The 20,299-nt window shown below is 48.6% G+C and overlaps 1 protein-coding gene across 2 annotated transcripts in view; it reads left to right on the top strand.

Annotated features, from left to right (window-relative positions):
• Positions 1-1,449: 1,449 nt before the first annotated feature.
• Positions 1,450-20,299, top strand: part of NCLN (nicalin) — a 68,560-nt gene continuing 49,710 nt past the window's right edge. Inside the window, exons 1-4 of one of the 2 annotated variants that reach the window (XM_063914445.1) lie at positions 1,450-1,904; positions 4,721-4,911; positions 7,463-7,607; positions 7,720-7,814. In XM_063914445.1, coding sequence (XP_063770515.1) covers positions 1,730-1,904; positions 4,721-4,911; positions 7,463-7,607; positions 7,720-7,814 — 606 coding nt within the window. In that variant the 5' untranslated portion in view covers positions 1,450-1,729. The remainder of the gene's footprint in view (positions 1,905-4,720; positions 4,912-7,462; positions 7,608-7,719; positions 7,815-20,299) is intronic. The other variant, XM_063914444.1, reaches the window with a different exon arrangement.

Here is a 20,299-nt window from a genome sequence, read left to right as displayed (position 1 = left end):
TGTCGACACACACGTACCGACACACAGCACACACACAGGGAATGCTCTGACAGAGGACAGGACCCCACTAGCCCTTTGGGGAGACAGAGGGAGAGTTTGCCAGCACACACCAAAAACGCTATAATTATACAGGGACAACCCCTTATACAAGTGTTTTCCCTTATAGCATTTTTATATATGTAATCATATCGCCAAATAAGTGCCCCCCCTCTCTGTTTTAACCCTGTTTCTGTAGTGCAGTGCAGGGGAGAGCCTGGGAGCCTTCCTCACAGCAGAGCTGAGCAGGAAAATGGCGCCGTGTGCTGAGGAGAATAGGCCCCGCCCCCTTTTCGGCGGGCTCTTCTCCCGGAGTTTGTGAGATCTGGCAGGGGTTAAATACATCCATATAGCCTCAAGGGCTATATGTGATGTATTTTAGCCATAAAAAGGTATTATACATTGCTGCCCAGGGCGCCCCCCCCAGCGCCCTGCACCCTCAGTGACAGTTGGTGACTGTTGGTGAAGTGTGCTGACAACAATGGCGCACAGCTGCAGTGCTGTGCGCTACCTTATGAAGACTGAAAGTCTTCTGCCGCCTGTTTCTGGACCTCTGGACCTCTTCAACTTCGGCATCTGCAAGGGGGGTCGGCGGCACGGCTCCGGGACGAACCCCAGGGTGAGACCTGTGTTCCGACTCCCTCTGGAGCTAATGGTGTCCAGTAGCCTAAGAAGCAAATCCATCCTGCACGCAGGTGAGTTTTCTTCTCTCCCCTAAGTCCCTCGTAGCAGTGAGCCTGTTGCCAGCAGGACTCACTGAAAATAAAAAACCTAACTTAAACTTTTATTCTAAGCAGCTCAGGAGAGCCACCTAGATTGCACCCTTCTCGTCGGGCACAAAAATCTAACTGAGGCTTGGAGGAGGGTCATAGGGGGAGGAGCCAGTGCACACCACCTGATCCTAAAGCTTTTATTATTGTGCCCTGTCTCCTGCGGAGCCGCTATATCCCCATGGTCCTGACGGAGTCCCCAGCATCCACTAGGACGTCAGAGAAAAAAGGTATTGTACCTGCCAAAAAGGTACAGTTGGAGGGTATGCAAAACCCTGCGATGCTTTTATTTTTTTTATTTTATTTTTTTTATTTCATTCTGGCAACCGAATTCAGCCCAAAAATAGTTTTATAGGTCCATTGCCCTTCTTTGTGGCACTGTTCCATTATGTTGTCTCAGACAAAGTATAAATATAATGTGTAAATAATACATATTACATTTACTATTCTATCAAGCATATATTGTAAAATAAGATGCTTAATATTCATTATAAAATCATGGTTGTTCGATCATTTAATATTCTCAGGATATGACGAATGTGAAGTTGAACGCTACTTTCCGAGAAGGGGGAATGTTATTTGCCGTTCGTGTGCAGGTCTTGACCACTAGGGGGCTCCGCGAGTCCGCACGGCGAAGGGGAACTAAGATAACAGCCTCGTTTTCTAATACTACTACTAGCTGTCACTGTTTGCAGAGGACCCTGCTTTCGGGTGGCCAGTGATCGCCTGCACGGGATTTGATTGGATGTCCTTGGTGCTCTCGCAAGCCCCCGTGTTAGCTGTCCCTTGCAGTGCCTGCTGGTCCCCAGTTGCAGTGCTGAGGAAGCTGTGGGCATTTGCGTCTTCGCCATTGTGTGTACGGTTCCGCCCGACCCGCTGAAGCCCCTTCACCGCCCGGTCCCCCAACCCGTGCAGCTGGCAGGATGCTGGAAGAAGCCGGCGAGGTGTTCGATAATATGCTGAAGGCGTCTCTCCCGCTCACCTTCATCGTCTTCATCCCGGCGGTGCTGCTCCTCGTGTCCCCGCTGCAGGCCGAGGCGGCTCATGAGTTCACCGTGTACCGCATGCAGCAGTACGACCTGCAGGGCCAGAGCTACGGTCAGTGTCCTCTCACCCGGGGCCCAGCCACCTGGCCTGCGCCTTGTTGTAACTGGGACTGTCACTAGCACTGCATGCCCAGGCAATGTGCATTATCCCAGGTCTAATCCCCCTGTGTGCTGCCCTTGGCGTACGTGGGATAATCATTTGCAGAGCTGCAATATTGCTCGTTTCCTATTATCCTCCAGCCACACACTGCCTGGGATCAGTTATGTTAATGTTGAGCCTCAGTATGTGCTGAGTGTGCGGACATCCTGCTATAAATGATAAGGCTGTAGGTCAGAGGTTGCCAAACGGTCCTCAAGGCACCCCAACAGTCCAGGATTTAGGTATATCCATGGCTCAGCACAGATGGTTAAATCTAATTGACTGAGGTGTTAAGTAAGTCACCTGTGGCAATACATGGATACATTTAAAACCAGGACCGTTGGGGTACCTTGAGGACTGTGTTTGGGAATCTCTGCTGTAGGTAATACCCCATTCACACCGCAAATATATCCCGGGAAATTGCTTGGTCGAGGTGCAGTCTAAAAGCACCACTTTTGAATATCCTGGGTCGAGTAACCCTGCATTTCAACCCGGTATAAAAGCAGTGTTAAAGACGAGTTGGATCCGGGTCAATGTGCACTGTAAAGTGTTCAACCCTGCATTCATGTAAAAGTGCTGATTGGCTGTTCTTTGTGTGTCTTGATGATGTCCGCAGCCTGAGCCCTGCTACACAGGAGAGAACAGAGAGCATTAAGAATTATGGGAGGCAGAGATTTCTAGGCAGGCGTGGTCTATATGAAAGGGGCATAGCCTCATGGCGCTGCAAGTCACACCCCCTTGTACCGTCACTGAGGGGGCATGCCCCCTCTCACTCTGTCACCTGTGAATAGCGTCTATTCAAACAGAGCAGCAGTGACAGGAGCCTCCCAACTACCCCCACCGCGGACACTGCAGCCTGCGGGTGGAACAGCTGGACAGTCCCCAAAAAAGGGACTGTCCAGCGAAAATTGGGACAGTTGGGAGGTATGTTACTGGAACTGTTAAAGATGCAATTGTGTATAAAAACATAGCTCTGTCAGCCATGATTCCTGCAATGCTGTGAGCTGTCCCCACCCTCTCCTTTTGTCCTCTTCTGACACCTCATCTTTCTGAGCCAAAAAAAGTCCATTTAAAATGACATCCATGGTATTTTAATTGCTGACCCGGGTTGAGTTAAAAGGAGCCAACCCTGCAATAACCCGGGTTGAAAGTGTAGTGTGAAAGGGTCTGACCCAAATACCGAGTGGGACCTGGGTTTGCGGTGTGAAAGGAGTACAATGGTAATGATACAGGTGCCCTGGGGTGAGTGATGCCTGTACTTTATATTTGGGCATTGTGGGCTGCTTTCAGATCTCTCACTGCTGAGCTCCTCCCCACTAGTGCCAGAATGTATATACAGTTGGGGTCAATTCATTCAGGAGTGATGAACAATAGTTTGTTCCAGTGGAGTGTATAAGGGAGATGTGCAGCGCACACAAATCCCATACGGACGTCTTATTTCTTACCCCTATGTGTAAACCTAAGTGGTGCCATTGCCCATAGACAAATGCTGGCATTGACAATGCATGGCTCCTAATTTAATTGACCCCAATATTAGGGTTTTGTACCATGGGGTAAATTTAGTTAGCTTATCCCCATGAGTCCATGTGAGTGGTGCTGTTGCTGTTAGTCTGCAGCATTTAGCATGGCCAGGGGAGTTTTATCAAGTAGTTAAGAGTGGAGATGTAAAGGGGGTACAAACGAAGAGATCCGTGCTTAAAATCTAAGCAATCTGACTAGATTGCATAAGGCCAGTACACACGGGGGAGATGTGTGCTGAGCGATCTAGCACAGACTGCTCAGCACACATCTCTCCCCCGCTCAGCACAGCATGATGTGTGCTGAGTGAGGGGGGGCACTCATTTCACCCAATCTAGTCAGATTGCTTAGATTTTAAGAACGGATATCTCCGTGTGTACCCCCTATAGAAATTAAGCACGGATCTCTCGTGTGTATGCCCCCCTGCGATAGCAATGCGCAGCTCCGCGCATCGCTATTGCTGGTGCTAGATTGAGCCTCCGCACACATCTCTAGGTGTGTACCTCCCTTTAGTTATGGCAGTGGCAGATGTTTTTTTGGAGTGGGGGCACAATCTGGACTATTGCTGCTCCCGATAACGCATACCCTTCTCCATGGGCATTTCCTCAGTGAGCTGGCTGAGAGCTGGGATGGAGATAGCGAGGTTGCAGCCATCCAAAGTGACCATGCAGAAGGGTTGTATTAGAGGGTGTGTATTACAGGGGGTGATCGTCAATCCATAACTGGCCTGTAGAATCCAATCAGGTAGCATTTATCAAATACAGCCTATAAAATAATAAGTAGATGCCGATAGGTTGCTATAGGCAACTTCACTACTCCACTCTTTGCACTGCTTGATAGAGCTCCCCCTCAGTCCTACATAAAGCCTGATATGGTGACACTGCAGCAGATTTACTGCTCTAACAGCTGTTAACAAGCCACATGCAGCTGGTAAGGGTGACAGGTTTTATCACAGATGTCTAGTTCCCATCTACCTGTCACACAAGCACATAAACGTTAGCTACAAAATAGCTTAGTTACAGTGAGTTGTTTGGTTAGTGTATTTCTTGCCAGCAGGAAAAAACAATATTAACATAGAAATGTAAAAATTTTTATTAGGTGATGTATCTCCCCCCCCCCCCTCCCAATTCACCTATATGAAATTTAAAATTTACTTTCTGCAGATACCTTACTGTGAATAACACACATGACTACTTGACTTTTTCCTGCAGGTACTCGGAATTCAGTGCTAAACACAGAGGCTCGTACAACGGAAGCAGATGTGCTGAGCCGGCGATGTGTGCTTATACGCTTAGCTGATTTCTCTTTTCAGCAGTACCAGAAAGCACTGCGTCAGTCAGCGGGTGCGGTTGTGATCATCCTTCCACATGACATGGCAGCCCTGCCGCAAGATATAGTCCAGGTGAGAACACAACCAAGTCTTATTTCTAATAGTAAAGCGGAAACGGGATATGCTGCACTATATAAAAAAAACTGTTAATTAATAAATAATACCCATATTGGCAGTTGTGGTAAACACTGTTGATCATGGATTATGTCCTATAGTGTTTTATCACGTTAACTAATGAGCTTTGTCCACTTTTTAACTGCACTTGCTGTTTAACTAAGCCCCTCTATGCTTTTGTGTGACATCTGGTTGGACATGACCAATCCATTCAGTTGCCACATGCACACCCCTGACCTAGCTAGGACAAGCTCATTACACTGTGTGTGAAAGCTGTCCTGTGGATCCTGTCATGACCTTTGTACTAAAAGCCAAATACAGGTGGTAATGGAGGTTCTGGGCCTGATTCAGAGATTGACGCAGTGGTTATGTCTAGCATACAGGCAGTTTTTTCCACCTGTGTGTGCATCCAGGTCGCACTGTCCATGTCCCGATTGTTGCCACTCAAAGAGACAGATAGAATTTGCACACAGAAATGTAAATTTGGTGGGCGTTTCTGGGTGGTATGTTGTAGTTATCGACTGCATCTACGGATGCTGTTGCACTGACACAGACGGCCATGTTCATACAGAGACTCTTCGCCTCCAAAGGGCTTGAAGAAGCTTCGATAATGCGATCAGTGGTGTGTCTTATTACAAACAGCAATGGATGAGAGCTGCAGCTGATGGACGTCTCGGAAGGGAATACCTTCAGCCCCAGCATCAGAATAAAGACGCAGTTTAGGCTTATACGCTACCCGTCTATAGTCCAGGTTATGGTGCTCAAATTCCCGTTTGAGCGCCAAACCCATGGCGTTAACGCACATCTCAACTCACAACTCAGGAGACTGCGAGCTGAAATGTCTCACCCAGGATGCATGCGTGCCCTGAACAGAACAACAATTGAATTTCTTCTTTGGGCGCCATCTACTGGAGGCTGCCTCATCCCCAAAATGTCATGCAGCACTAGATGCCAGGCAGGAGTGAGCCGCCAGGTCCCACTTTGCAACTATTCTAGTGTCTGGTTCTTTTTTTGCGAAACTATGATCCACCAGGGGATGGTGCTGATTAATTTGATATGCGACACTTGTATATCAGTGTCTGTATATGAAGCACAACGGAACTTGGCATGTAAAAAAGTCACGGCCGGTGCATTGTAGCACTTCATATACAGATTTAGAGACTTGGTTGGACACCGATATACAAGTGTTGCAACTTAGAAGCATTTTCGGGGAAAAACCTGCCCGACGCTAGCAAAGTCTCACGGGCTTGGTGCAGTGAGAGAGTCTGTCTGTTTGGTGCGACTGCAGCAACAATCTATGAGGACTCATCTGTAGATTGAGGTTCACTGGTAAGCCTTTTTTTTTAATTCATTTGCTGCCTTAAAAGAGATCTAAACATTCCAGAAACCCTTCCTGCCCCTTGTTTTCTTTCAGTTGTCAGAACCATAGGGGTCTTGTGTTTAGAAGGCCACAGCTAATAACAGACATGTACATTATGATCATATACATTTCAATGATTACATTGCTCCGTGCAGTATCTTAATAAAGCTGCCTTGACGGTTGCCTTAAGACCCATACACACTAGAATATTTCTTCCATCAATTTGAGCGATGATGATGATGATTTTGAACGATCGTTCAAATTTAGTGTGTACGCCAGGCATGTCAAAATCATGGTCATCCAGCTGTAGTGAAACTACAAGTCCCAGCATGCTTTACCAGCTGATCAGTGAAAGGTATGCTGGCAAAGCATGCTGGGATTTGTAGTTTCACAACAGCTAGAGGGCCACGAGTTTGACATGCCTGGTGTACGTGATGAACGATGCACACACCTGTGGCCGTTTGAAGCAAGTTTTCAGTCTTCCATGCTGCAGCTCAATCCCTGCAGATGGTTCGTCGTTCAGATCGTGTGTAAAATTGCTCAGTGTGTACACTCAATCTCGTTTGTCAGGGAGTTCAAGGGAAATGGCTCATCTTCCGCATCGTTTATCTTTACATCTTTTAAGTGTTCGAGTGTGTATGGGCCTTTAGATCTTTCAGTCAGCATACTGGACACAGTGCACAGAATGGCTTATTAATAATAACCATCAGTGGATTCTTTTCTTTTCTGGCACTGCGTGTTACCCTGTGATGGGTCCCTAACCTTCTGTTGTTTTATGGTGATATTAAGTACATTTGTAAACTAGAAAATATGGGTGAGCTTCTTCTCTCCTACTACCCAGCAGGTTCCCCAATGTTTTGTGTCTGCAGTTAATACACATGGCATGCTCCCACTTTTGCTGGCCTTGTTGTTTTATATCTATCTAAAAATTTTGACTGATAGCCTAACAGGAGTGAGCCATATTAAGCAGATAGTGGCGGGCGTGTGTAAAATGTGGGCAGAGCCAATGCATAACCTCAACAACCTGGAAAATGTAAAAACATTGCTATATTGTCCTTTATAAAGAACCCAGTAATTTGACAGAAGTGAAAAGTTGAATTGTAGGTTTTGTTTGAGTATTAGTGTGTAATACTGGGTTTGTTTTAGCAGCAGTTTATGGACATAGAGCCTGAGATGCTTTCAATGGAGACTCAAGTTCCAGTATACTTTGCGGTTGAGGATTCAGATCTTCTATCCATCTATGAACAGACACTTGCAGCTTCTGCTAGCCAGGGCACCTCCTCTGCTGCTGAAGGTGAGTCACTATTCAGAGTAATGGGGGAGCTGTAAGGAGACGTATGTCATTAACAGTAACAAAGTACAGTATGATGTATAAATTGTTGACTGTATCCTCTCTGCCCATATAGTACTCCTCCATACAGCTACAGCTAATGGTTTCCAGATGGTGACTAGTGGAGCTCAGAGTAAGGCAATCAGTGACTGGCTGGTGACAAGTGTGGAGGTAAAGTCATATTTTAAGAGCATGATTTAAAACTAAGGAGTACATTTACTAAGCAGTGATAAGAGCGTAGAAGTTGCCCATGGCAACCAATCAGCACTGAAGTAACAGCTATAATTTGCATAGTATAAAATGATATAAAGCTGCTGATTGGTTGATGGGGAAATTTATCCACTGGCTCACTTTTCCGTTCTTATCACTGCTTAGTAAATGTACCCCTAAGTTTCATATTTGCAATTAAATCGGCCTGTTTATTTCTTTTTATTAGAGATGAGCGGGGTCGGTTTTACTCGGTTCTCAAAACGGCATCTTATTGGCTCACGGATGTCACGTGTTTTGGATAGCCAATAGAAAAAATACAGATAAAACCGAACTGGCGTTCATTCTGGCATTACATCTGAACACGCTCATCTCTACTTTTTATAGTTTTACTGTCCCTGTCTTACCATTACCATTAAAAGTTTGAACCCATTTAAATTGTATTTGCACTACCTTCAAAACCTTATCTTCGGAATTACTCACAATAGCAGGTTTATGTAAATTAGCTTTCATTATTTAATACATGTGTGTTGACATGAGAAGCATAGTGTCTATTTAGCTTTGTGCCATGCGGTGAGCACTGACCATAGAGATACTTTACAATGGGCAGCTGCGACAGAATGTGCAAGCTGAATTGTACTACAAATCCAACGAGCAATAGTCTGCTTAGAAGCAGGAGCACCCAGCTTGTTGGGTGCATACAGGATAAACAGCGAGTCAGATTTCCTGACTCCAGCCGTCCTGGAGTATTTTCAGGGCCCTGACAACATCCAGCAACTTGGATTCCTCCAAGTCCCTAGTAGCCGCAGGCACCACAATAGGTTGGTTCAGGTGAAAACGCTGGAACCACCTTAGGGAGAAACTGAGGACGAGTCCTCAATTCCGCCCTGTTCGAATGGAAAATCAGATAAGGGCTTTTACAGGATAAAGCCGCCAATTCTGACACGCGCCTGGCCCAGGCCAGGGCCAACAGCATGACCACTTTCCATGTGAGATATTTTAACTCCACAGATTTAAGTGGTTCAAACCAATGTGACTTTTGGAACCCAAACTACATTGAGATCCCAAATTGCCACTGGAGGCACAAAAGGAGGCTGTATATGCAGTACCCCTTTCTCTGACGTCCTAGTGGATGCTGGGACTCCGTCAGGACCATGGGGAATAGCGGCTCCGCAGGAGACAGGGCACAAAATTTAAAAGTTTGACCACTAGGTGGTGTGTACTGGCTCCTCCCCCTATGACCCTCCTCCAAGCCTCAGTTAGGTTTTTGTGCCCGTCCGAGCAGGGTGCAATCTAGGTGGCTCTCCTAAAGAGCTACTTAGAAAAAGTTTGTTAGGTTTTTTATTTTCAGTGAGTCCTGCTGGCAACAGGCTCACTGCAACGAGGGACTTAGGGGAGAAGAAGTGAACTCACCTGCGTGCAGGATGGATTTGCTTCTTAGGCTACTGGACACTAGCTCCAGAGGGACGATCACAGGTACAGCCTGGATGGGTCACCGGAGCCGCGCCGCCGACCCCCTTGCAGATGCCGAATAGAGAAGAGGTCCAGAAACCGGCGGCAGAAGACGTCTCAGTCTTCATGAGGTAGCGCACAGCACTGCAGCTGTGCGCCATTGCTCTCCGCACACTTCACACCAGCGGTCACTGAGGGTGCAGGGCGCTGGGGGGGGCGCCCTGGGCAGCAATGTAATATACCTATTCTGGCTAAAATATATCACATATAGCCCCTGGGGCTATATGGATGTATTTAACCCCTGCCAGGTTCCAAAAAAACCGGGAGAAGAAGCCCGCCGAAAAGGGGGCGGGGCCTATTCTCCTCAGCACACAGTGCCATTTTCCTGCCCAGCTCCGCTGCGAGGAAGGCTCCCAGGACTCTCCCCTGCACTGCACTACAGAAACAGGGTAAAAACAGAGAGGGGGGGCACTTATTGGCGATATTTATAATATTTGAGCTGCTATAAAGGGAACACACTTATTAAGGTTGTCCCTATATATATTTATAGCGCTTGGGTGTGTGCTGGCAAACTCTCCCTCTGTCTCCCCAAAGGGCTAGTGGGGTCCTGTCTTCTATCAGAGCATTCCCTGTGTGTCTGCTGTGTGTCGGTACGTGTGTGTCGACATGTATGAGGACGATGTTGGCGTGGAGGCGGAGCAATTGCCGGTAATGGTGATGTCACCCCCTAGGGAGTAGACACCAGAATGGATGGCTTTGTTTATGGAATTACGGGATAGTGTCAGCACGCTACAAAAGTCGGTTGACGACATGAGACAGCCGGCAAACCAGTTAGTACCTGTCCAGGCGTCTCAGACACCGTCAGGGGCTGTAAAACGCCCTTTACCTCAGTCGGTCGACACAGACCCAGACACTGACACTGAATCCAGTGTCGACGGTGAAGAAACAAACGTATTTTCCAGTAGGGCCACACGTTATATGATCACGGCAATGAAGGAGGCTTTGCATATCTCTGATACTGCAAGTACCACAAAAAGGGGTATTATGTGGGGTGTGAAAAAACTACCGATAGTTTTTCCTGAATCAGAGGAACTGAATGAAGTGTGTGATGAAGCGTGGGTTACCCCAGATAGAAAACTGCTAATTTCAAAGAAGTTATTGGCATTATACCCTTTCCCGCCAGAGGTTAGGGCGCGCTGGGAAACACCTCCTAGGGTGGATAAGGCGCTCACACGCTTATCAAAGCAAGTGGCGTTACCGTCTCCTGATACGGCCGCCCTCAAGGATCCAGCTGATAGGAGGCTGGAGAATACATTAAAAAGTATATACACACATACGGGTGTTATACTGAGACCAGCAATCGCCTCAGCCTGGATGTGCAGTGCTGGCGTGGCTTGGTCGGAGTCACTGTCTGAAAATATTGATACCCTGGATAGGGACAGTATTTTACTGACTATAGAGCAGTTAAAGGATGCATTTCTTTATATGCGAGATGCACAGAGAGATATTTGCACTCTGGCATCAAGAGTAAGTGCGATGTCCATATCTGCCAGAAGAAGTTTATGGACGCGCCAGTGGTCAGGTGATGCGGATTCCAAACGACATATGGAAGTATTGCCGTATAAGGGGGAGGAATTATTTGGGGTCGGTCTATCGGTTCTGGTGGCCACGGCAACGGCCGGAAAATCCACCTTTTTACCCCAGGTCACCTCCCAGAAGAAAAAGCCGCAGGCTTTTCAGCCGCAGTCCTTTCGTTCCTATAAGAACAAACGAGCAAAAGGACATTCCTATTTGCCCCGAGGCAAAGGAAAGGGTAAGAGACTGCAACAAGCAGCTCCTTCCCAGGAGCAGAAGCCCTCCCCGGCTTCTACAAAGGCGTCAGCATGACGCTGGGACCTTACAAGCAGACTCAGGGGCGGTGGGTGGTCGCCTCAAACATTTCAGCGCACAGTGGGCTCACTCGCAGGTGGACCCCTGGATCCTGCAGGTAGTATCTCAGGGTTACAGGTTGGAATTCGAGAAGTCCCCTCCTCGCCGTTTCCTAAAGTCTGCTTTGCCAACGTCTCCCTCCGACAGGGCGACGGTATTGGAGGCCATTCACAAGCTGTATTCTCAGCAGGTGATAGTCAAGGTACCCCTCCTACAACAGGGACAGGGGTATTACTCCACGCTATTGTGGTACCGAAGCCGGACGGCTCGGTAAGACCGATTCTAAATCTAAAATCTCTGAACCTGTACATACAAAAATTCAAGTTCAAGATGGAGTCACTCAGAGCAGTGATAGCGAATCTGGAAGAAGGGGATTTTATGGTGTCCTTGGACATCAAGGATGCTTACCTTCATGTTCCAATTTGTCCTTCACACCAAGGGTACCTCAGGTTCGTGGTCCAAAACTGTCATTATCAGTTTCAGACGCTGCCGTTTGGATTGTCCACGGCACCCCGGGTCTTTACCAAGGTAATGGCCGAAATGATGATCCTTCTTCGAAGAGAAGGCGTCTTAATTATCCCTTACTTGGACGATCTCCTGATAAGGGCAAGATCCAGAGAACAGCTGGAGGTCGGAGTAGCACTAACCCAAGTAGTGCTCCAACAACACGGGTGGATTCTGAATTTTCCAAAATCCCAACTGATCCCGACGACACGTCTGTTGTTCCTAGGGATGATTCTGGACACTGTTCAGAAAAAGGTATTTCTTCCGGAGGAGAAAGCCAGGGAGTTATCCGATCTAGTCAAGAACCTCCTAAAACCAGGAAAAGTATCTGTGCATCAATGCACAAGAGTCCTGGGAAAAATGGTAGCTTTTTACGAAGCGATTCCATTCGGCAGATTCCATGCACGAACTTTTCAGTGGGATCTGCTGGACAAATGGTCCGGATCGCATCTGCAGATGCATCAGCGGATAAAATTGTCCACAAGGACAAGAGTGTCTCTGCTATGGTGGTTGCAGAGTGCTCATCTGTTAGAGGGCCGCAGATTCGGCATACAGAACTGGGTCCTAGTGACCACGGATGCCAGCCTGAGAGGCTGGGGAGCGGTCACACAGGGAAGAAACTTCCAGGGCGTGTGGTCAAGCCTGGAGACGTCTCTTCACATAAATATACCATTGGGAAAGACCAATGGTGGACATGATGGCGTCCCGCCTCAACAAAAAACTGGACAGGTATTGCGCCAGGTCAAGAGACCCTCAGGCAATAGCTGTAGACGCTCTGGTAACACCATGGGTGTACCAGTCAGTGTATGTGTTTCCTCCTCTGCCTCTCATACCAAAAGTACTGAGAATTATACGGCAAAGGGGAGTAAGAACGATACTCGTGGCTCCGGATTGGCCAAGAAGAACTTGGTACCCGGAACTTCAGGAGATGCTCACGGAAGATCCGTGGCCTCTACCTCTAAGACGGGACCTGCTTCAGCAGGGACCGTGTCTATTCCAAGACTTACTGCGGCTGCGTTTGACGGCATGGCGGTTGAACGCCGAATCCTAAGGGAAAAAGGCATTCCGGAAGAGGTCATCCCTACCCTGGTAAAAGCCAGGAAGGAGGTGACTGCACAACATTATCACCGCATTTGGAGAAAATATGTTGCGTGGTGTGAGGCCAGGAAGGCCCGACGGAGGAATTTCAACTGGGTCGATTCCTACATTTCCTGCAAACAGGATTGTCTATGGGCCTCAAATTAGGATCCATTAAGGTTCAAATTTCGGCCCTGTCTATTTTCTTCCAGAAAGAATTGGCTTCAGTTCCTGAAGTCCAGACTTTTGTAAAAGGAGTACTACATATACAGCCCCCGGTTGTTCCCCCAGTGGCACCGTGGGATCTTAATGTAGTTTTGGATTTTCTCAAATCCCATTGGTTTGAGCCACTCAAATCGGTGGATTTGAAATATCTTACATGGAAAATAACCATGCTACTGGCCCTGGCTTCAGCCAGGAGAGTGTCAGAATTGGCGGCTTTATCGTATAAAAGCCCATATCTGATTTTCCATTCGGACAGGGCAGAACTGCGGACGCGTCCTCACTTTCTGCCTAAGGTGGTTTCAGCGTTTCACCTGAACCAGCCTATTGTGGTGCCTGCGGCTACTAGCGATTTGGAGGATTCCAAGTTGCTGGACGTTGTCAGAGCATTGAAAATATATATTTCAAGGACGGCTGGAGTCAGAAAATCTGACTCGCTGTTTATACTGTATGCACCCAACAAGCTGGGTGCTCCTGCTTCTAAGCAGACGATTGCTCGTTGGATTTGTAGCACAATTCAACTTGCACATTCTGTGGCAGGCCTGCCACAGCCTAAATCTGTCAAGGCCCATTCTACAAGGAAGGTGGGCTCATCTTGGGCGGCTGCCCGAGGGGTCTCGGCATTACAACTCTGCCGAGCAGCTACGTGGTCAGGGGAGAACACGTTTGTAAAATTCTACAAATTTGATACCCTGGCTAAGGAGGACCTGGAGTTCTCTCATTCGGTGCTGCAGAGTCATCCGCACTCTCCCGCCCGTTTGGGAGCTTTGGTATAATCCCCATGGTCCTGACGGAGTCCCAGCATCCACTAGGACGTCAGAGAAAATAAGATTTTACTTACCGATAAATCTATTTCTCGTAGTCCGTAGTGGATGCTGGGCGCCCATCCCAAGTGCGGATTGTCTGCAATACTTGTACATAGTTATTGTTACAAAAAAATCGGGTTGTTATTGTTGTGAGCCGTCTGTTCAGAGGCTCCTACGTTTGTCATACTGTTAACTGGGTTCAGATCACAAGTTGTACGGTGTGATTGGTGTGGCTGGTATGAGTCTTACCCGGGATTCAAAATCCTTCCTTATTGTGTACGCTCGTCCGGGCACAGTATCCTAACTGAGGCTTGGAGGAGGGTCATAGGGGGAGGAGCCAGTACACACCACCTAGTGGTCAAACTTTTAAATTTTGTGCCCTGTCTCCTGCGGAGCCGCTATTCCCCATGGTCCTGACGGAGTCCCAGCATCCACTACGGACTACGAGAAATAGATTTATCGGTAAGTAAAATCTTATTTTTACAAACGTCTAAACTTCAGGGACTGAAGCTAGTTCTTTTTTGGAAGAAAATTGACAGGGCTGAGAGGAGGCTCCCCAGGCTCTCCCCTGCAGAAACACGGTAGAAAGAGGGTAAAAAGAGAGGGGGGGCACATAAATTAGGCGCAAAAAGCTTTATATACAGCAGCTACTGGGTTAACACTAAGTTACTGTGTGATTCCTGGGTCATATAGCGCTGGGGTGTGTGCTGGCATACTCTCTCTCTCTGTCTCTCCAAAGGGCCTTGTGGGGGAACTGTCTTCAAAAAGAGCATCCCCTGTATGTGTGTGGTGTGTCGGTACGCTTGTGTCGACATGTTTGACAAGGAAGGCTATGTGGAAGCAGAGCAAGAGCAAATGAATGTGGGGTCGCCGACGACGGCGCCGACACCTGATTGGATGGATATGTGGAAGGTTTTAAATGATAATGTTAATTCCTTGAATAAAAGGTTGGATAAAGTTGAAACCTTAGGACAGTCAGGGTCTCAGCCCATGCCTGATCCTATGTCGCCGAGGCCGTCGGGGTCTCAGAAGCGCCCACGATCCCAAATTGTTGACACAGACACCGAGTCTGACTCCAGTGTCGGCTATGATGATGCAAAGTTACAGCCTAAATTGGCTAAAGCTATACGTTATATGATTATAGCAATGAAGGAGGTGTTGCACATCACAGAGGAAACCCCAGTCCCTGACAAGAGGGTTCATATGTATGGGGGAAAAAGGCAGGAGGTGACCTTTCCCCCTTCACATGAGTTATGTGAAAAGGCTTGGGAATCTCCAGATAAGAAACTGCAGATTTCCAAACGGATGCTTATGGCGTATCCTTTCCCGCCAACGGACAGGTTACGCTGGGAATCCTCCCCTAGGGTGGATAAAGCTCTAACACGCTTATCAGGATCAGGATACGGCCACCCTAAAAGATGCTGCGGATAGAAAGCAAGAGGGTACTCTGAAGTCCATTTATACACATTCAGGTACCTTACTAAGGCCGGCAATTGCGTCGGCCTGGGTGTGTAGTGCGGTAGCAGCATGGACGGATACCTTATCTGAGGAACTGGATACCTTAGACAAGGATACTATATTAATGACCCTGGGGCATATAAAAGACGCTGTCCTATATATGAGAGATGCTCAAAGAGACATTAGCCTATGGGCTCTAGAATAAATGCAATGTCGATTTCTGCCAGAAGGGTCCTGTGGACTCGGCAATGGACAGGCGATGCCGACTCAAAAAGGCACATGGAGGTTTTACCTTACAAGGATGAGGAATTGTTTGGGGAGGGTCTCTCGGACCTGGTCTCCACAGCTAATGCTGGAAAGTCAAATTTTTTGCCATATGTTCCCTCACAACCTAAGAAAGCACCGTATTACCAAATGCAGTCCTTTCGTTCACAAAAAGGCAAGAAAGTCCGAGGTGCGTCCTTTCTTGCCAGAGGCAAGGGTAGAGGAAAGAAGCTGCACAACACAGCTAGTTCCCAGGAACAGAAGTCCTCCCCGGCTTCTACTAAATCGACCGCATGACGCTGGGGCTCCACGGGCGGAGCTAGGCCCGGTGGGGGCGCGTCTCCGAAATTTCAGCCACGAGTGGGTTCACTCCCAGGTGGATCCCTGGGTAATAGAGATTGTGTCTCAGGGATACAAGCTGGAATTTGAGGAGATGCCCCCTCACCGATACCTCAAATCGGCCCTGCCAGCTTCCCCCGTAGAGAGGGAAATTGTGTTAGCTGCAATTCACAAATTGTATCTTCAGCAGGTGGTGGTCAAGGTTCCCCTCCTTCAACAAGGAAAGGGTTATTATTCGACCATGTTTGTGGTTCCGAAACCGGACGGTTCGGTCAGACCCATATTGAATTTAAAATCCCTGAACATATACCTGAAAAGGTTCAAGTTCAAGATGGAATCGCTCAGAGCGGTCATCGCAAGCCTGGAGAGGGATTTTATGGTGTCTCTGGACATAAAGGATGCATACCTTCATGTCCCCATTTATCCACCTCATCAGGCGTACCTCAGATTTGTGGTACAGGATTGTCATTACCAATTCCAGACATTGCCGTTTGGTCTCTCCACGGCACCGAGAATTTTTACCAAGGTAATGGCGGAAATGTTGGTGCTCCTGCGAAAGCAAGGGGTCACAATTATCCCATACTTGGACGATCTCATAAAGGTGAGGTCCAGAGAGCAGTTGCTGATCAGCGTAGCACGCTCTCGGGAAGTGTTACAACAGCATGGCTGGATTCTAAATATTCCAAAGTCGCAGTTGATTCCTACGACTCGTCTGCCCTTCCTGGGCATGATTCTGGACACAGACCAGAAGAGGGTTTATCTCCTGATGGAGAAGGCTCAGGAGCTCATGACACTGGTCAGAGACCTATTAAAACCAAAACAGGTGTCGGTGCATCACTGCACGCGAGTCCTGGGAAAGATGGTGGCATCATACGAGGCCATTCCCTGTGGCAGGTTCCATGCGAGGACCTTTCAATGGGATCTGTTGGACAAGTGGTCCGGATCACATCTACAGATGCATCGGCTGATCACCCTATCCCCCAGGGCCAGGGTGTCTCTCCTGTGGTGGCTGCAGAGTGCTCACCTTCTCGAGGGCCGCAGATTCGGCATTCAGGACTGGGTCCTGGTGACCACGGATGCAAGCCTCCGAGGGTGGGTGGCAGTCACACAGGGAAGAAATTTCCAAGGTCTGTGGTCAAGTCAGGAGACTTGCCTTCACATCAATATCCTGGAACTAAGGGCCATATACAACGCCCTAAGTCAAGCAGAGACCCTGCTTCGCGACCAATCGGTGCTGATTCAGTCAGACAACATCACCGCAGTGGCTCATGTAAACCGCCAAGGCGGCACAAGGAGCAGGGTGGTGATGGCGGAAGCCACCAAAATTCTTCGCTGGGCGGAGAATCAAGTAAGAGCACTGTCAGCAGTGTTCATTCCGGGAGTGGACAACTGGGAAGCAGACTTCCTCAGCAGGCACGACCTCCACCCGGGAGAGTGGGGACTTCATCAAGAAGTCTTCGCGCAGATTGCAAGTCGGTGGGAACTGCCACAGGTGGACATGATGGCATCCCGCCTCAACAAAAAGCTACAGAGGTATTGCGCCAGGTCAAGAGACCCTCAGGCGATAGCTGTAGACGCACTAGTGACACCGTGGGTGTTCCAGTCGGTTTATGTATTTCCTCCTGAGAATCATAAGAAAAAGAGGAGTGAGAACAATACTCATTGTTCCGGATTGGCCAAGAAGGACTTGGTATCCAGATCTCCAAGAAATGCTCACAGAGGACCCATGGCCTCTGCCTCTAAGACAGGACTTGTTGCAAAAGGGCCCTGTCTGTTCCAAGACTTACCGCGGCTGCGTTTGACGGCATGGCGGTTGAACGCCGGATCCTAGCAGAAAAAGGCATTCCGGATGAGGTTATTCCTACGCTGTTAAAGGCTAGGAAGGATGTGACGGCTAAACATTATCACCGTATATGGCGAAAATATGTTGCTTGGTGTGAGGCCAGGAATGCCCCTACGGAGGAATTCCAGCTGGGCAGTTTCCTTCACTTCCTACAGTCGGGAGTGACTTTGGGCCTGAAATTGGGTTCCATTAAGTTCCAGATTTCGTCCCTATCCATTTTCTTTCAAAAAGAACTGGCTTTTCTTTCTGAAGTTCAGACGTTTGTAAAGGGAGTGCTGCATATTCAGCCCCCTTTTGTGCCTCCAGTGGCACCTTGGGATCTTAACGTGGTGTTGAGTTTCCTGAAGTCACACTGGTTTGATCCTCTCAAGACCGTGGAGTTAAAATTTCTCACGTGAAAGGTGGTCATGCTATTAGCCTTGGCTTCAGCTAGGCGTGTGTCAGAATTAGCGGCTTTGTCACATAAAAGCCCCTATCTGGTTTTCCATATGGACAGGGCAGAATTGCGGACCCGTCCACAATTTCTGCCAAAAGTGGTGTCATCTTTTCATATGAACCAACCTATTGTGGTGCCTTGGAGGATTCCGAGTTACTAGATGTGGTCAGGGCTTTGAAGGTTTATGTAGCCAGAACGGCTAGAGTCAGGAAAACTGAGTCGCTGTTTATCCTGTATGCATCCAACAAGCTGGGTGCTCCTGCTTCAAAGCAAACTATTGCTCGCTGGATCTGTAACACGATTCAGCAGGCTCATTCTGCGGCTAGATTGCCGCTTCCAAAATCAGTAAAAGCCCACTCCACAAGGAAGGTGGGCTCTTCTTGGGCGGCTGCCCGAGGGGTCTCGGCATTACAGCTTTGCCGAGCAGCTACTTGGTCAGGTTCGAACACTTTTGCAAAGTTTTACAAGTTTGATACCCTGGCTGAGGAGGACCTTGTGTTTGCTCATTCGGTGCTGCAGAGTCATCCGCACTCTCCCGCCCGTTTGGGAGCTTTGGTATAATCCCCATGGTCCTTACGGAGTCCCCAGCATCCACTAGGACGTTAGAGAAAATAAGATTTTACTTACCGGTACATCTATTTCTCGTAGTCCGTAGTGGATGCTGGGCGCCCGTCCCAAGTGCGGACTTCTTCTGCAATACTTGTATATAGTTATTGCTTAAATAAGGGTTATGTTGTGGTTGCATCAGGGTTGATCTGATGCTCCGTTGTTGTTCATACTGTTAACTGGGTAAGTTTATCACAAGTTATACGGTGTGATTGGTGTGACTGGTATGAGTCTTGCCCTGGATTCCAAAATCCTTTCCTTGTACTGTCTGCTCTTCCGGGCACAGTTTCTCTAACTGAGGTCTGGAGGAGGGACATAGAGGGAGGAGCCAGAGCACACCAGTATCCAAATTCTTTCTTAAAGTGCCCTGTCTCCTGCGGAGCCCGTCTATTCCCCATGGTCCTTACGGAGTCCCCAGCATCCACTACGGACTACGAGAAATAGATTTACCGGTAAGTAAAATCTTATTTTCTCTTACGTCCTAGAGGACGCTGGGGTCCACATTAGTACCATGGAGTATAGACTGGTCCACCAGGAGCCATTGGCACTTTAAGAGTTTGAGAGTGCGGGCTGGCTCCTCCCTCTATGCCCCTCCCACCAGACTCGGTTTAGAAAATGTGCCCCGGCAGGTGCGGGGCTATTGCAGATGGTGGAGGGGTTCCAGAGGCGCTGCAGGTGGGGAAGGGGTGGGTGCCGTGAGTGGTGTAGAGGGTCCGTAGGCGCCAATTGGATCACTCCTATTATGGTTTTATATAGACAAATAAGCAATGTGTAAATCTTCATAAACTAATAATGAGGTTGATCAGACTCCGCTAGCTGAACACCCCACAAAGTGGAAAGACCCCATAGTGATAATGACTGCAGCCTCACACACAGATTTTTGCTGTACAATACAGCGCAATGTACAATGTGTGCACTAGGGAGGCCAATCCCGGGATCGGTGGGATCCCGGGATTTGGGCCCAAAAATGCCGGGATTTGAATCCCGGGATTGGAGCTTCCAATCCCGGGATTCAAGGGATTACAGTGCGCATGTGCGGGAGGGTGGGTGTAAGTAATGACACTTACGATTAGGCGGGCGGCCGCAGCAGCCATGGACTCACTGAACGCGGGAGCACTTCAAATGTAGCGCCGGCTGGCGGCTTGGCAGCCAATCAGGGAAGCTGCAGCCGCAGCCAATCAGGAGCCACTGCTGCGACCGCTTCCCTGATTGGCTGCCGGTCCGCCAGCTCTGGTTGGCTGGCGGCCGGCGCTTCATTTGAAATGCTCCCGCGTTCAGTGAGTCCATGGCTGCCGCGGCCGCCCGCCTAATAGTAAGTGTCATTACTTACACCCACCCTCCCTCTCGCGCCGCTACCAACCCTTCCGCGCCGCTACCTACATCCTCCCTCCCGCACCACTACCTACACCCACCCTCCCGCACCGCTACCTACACCCTCCCTACCTCCCGCACCACTACCTACACCCTCCCTACCTCCCGCACCACTACCTACACCCTCCCTCCAGCGCTGCTC

This window comes from Pseudophryne corroboree, chromosome 1 (assembly GCF_028390025.1).
Source record: "Pseudophryne corroboree isolate aPseCor3 chromosome 1, aPseCor3.hap2, whole genome shotgun sequence".
Taxonomy (NCBI): Eukaryota; Metazoa; Chordata; class Amphibia; order Anura; family Myobatrachidae; genus Pseudophryne; species Pseudophryne corroboree.
The sequence above is the reverse complement of the archived record's forward strand: the minus strand, read 5'-3'. Positions and strand labels throughout refer to the sequence as shown.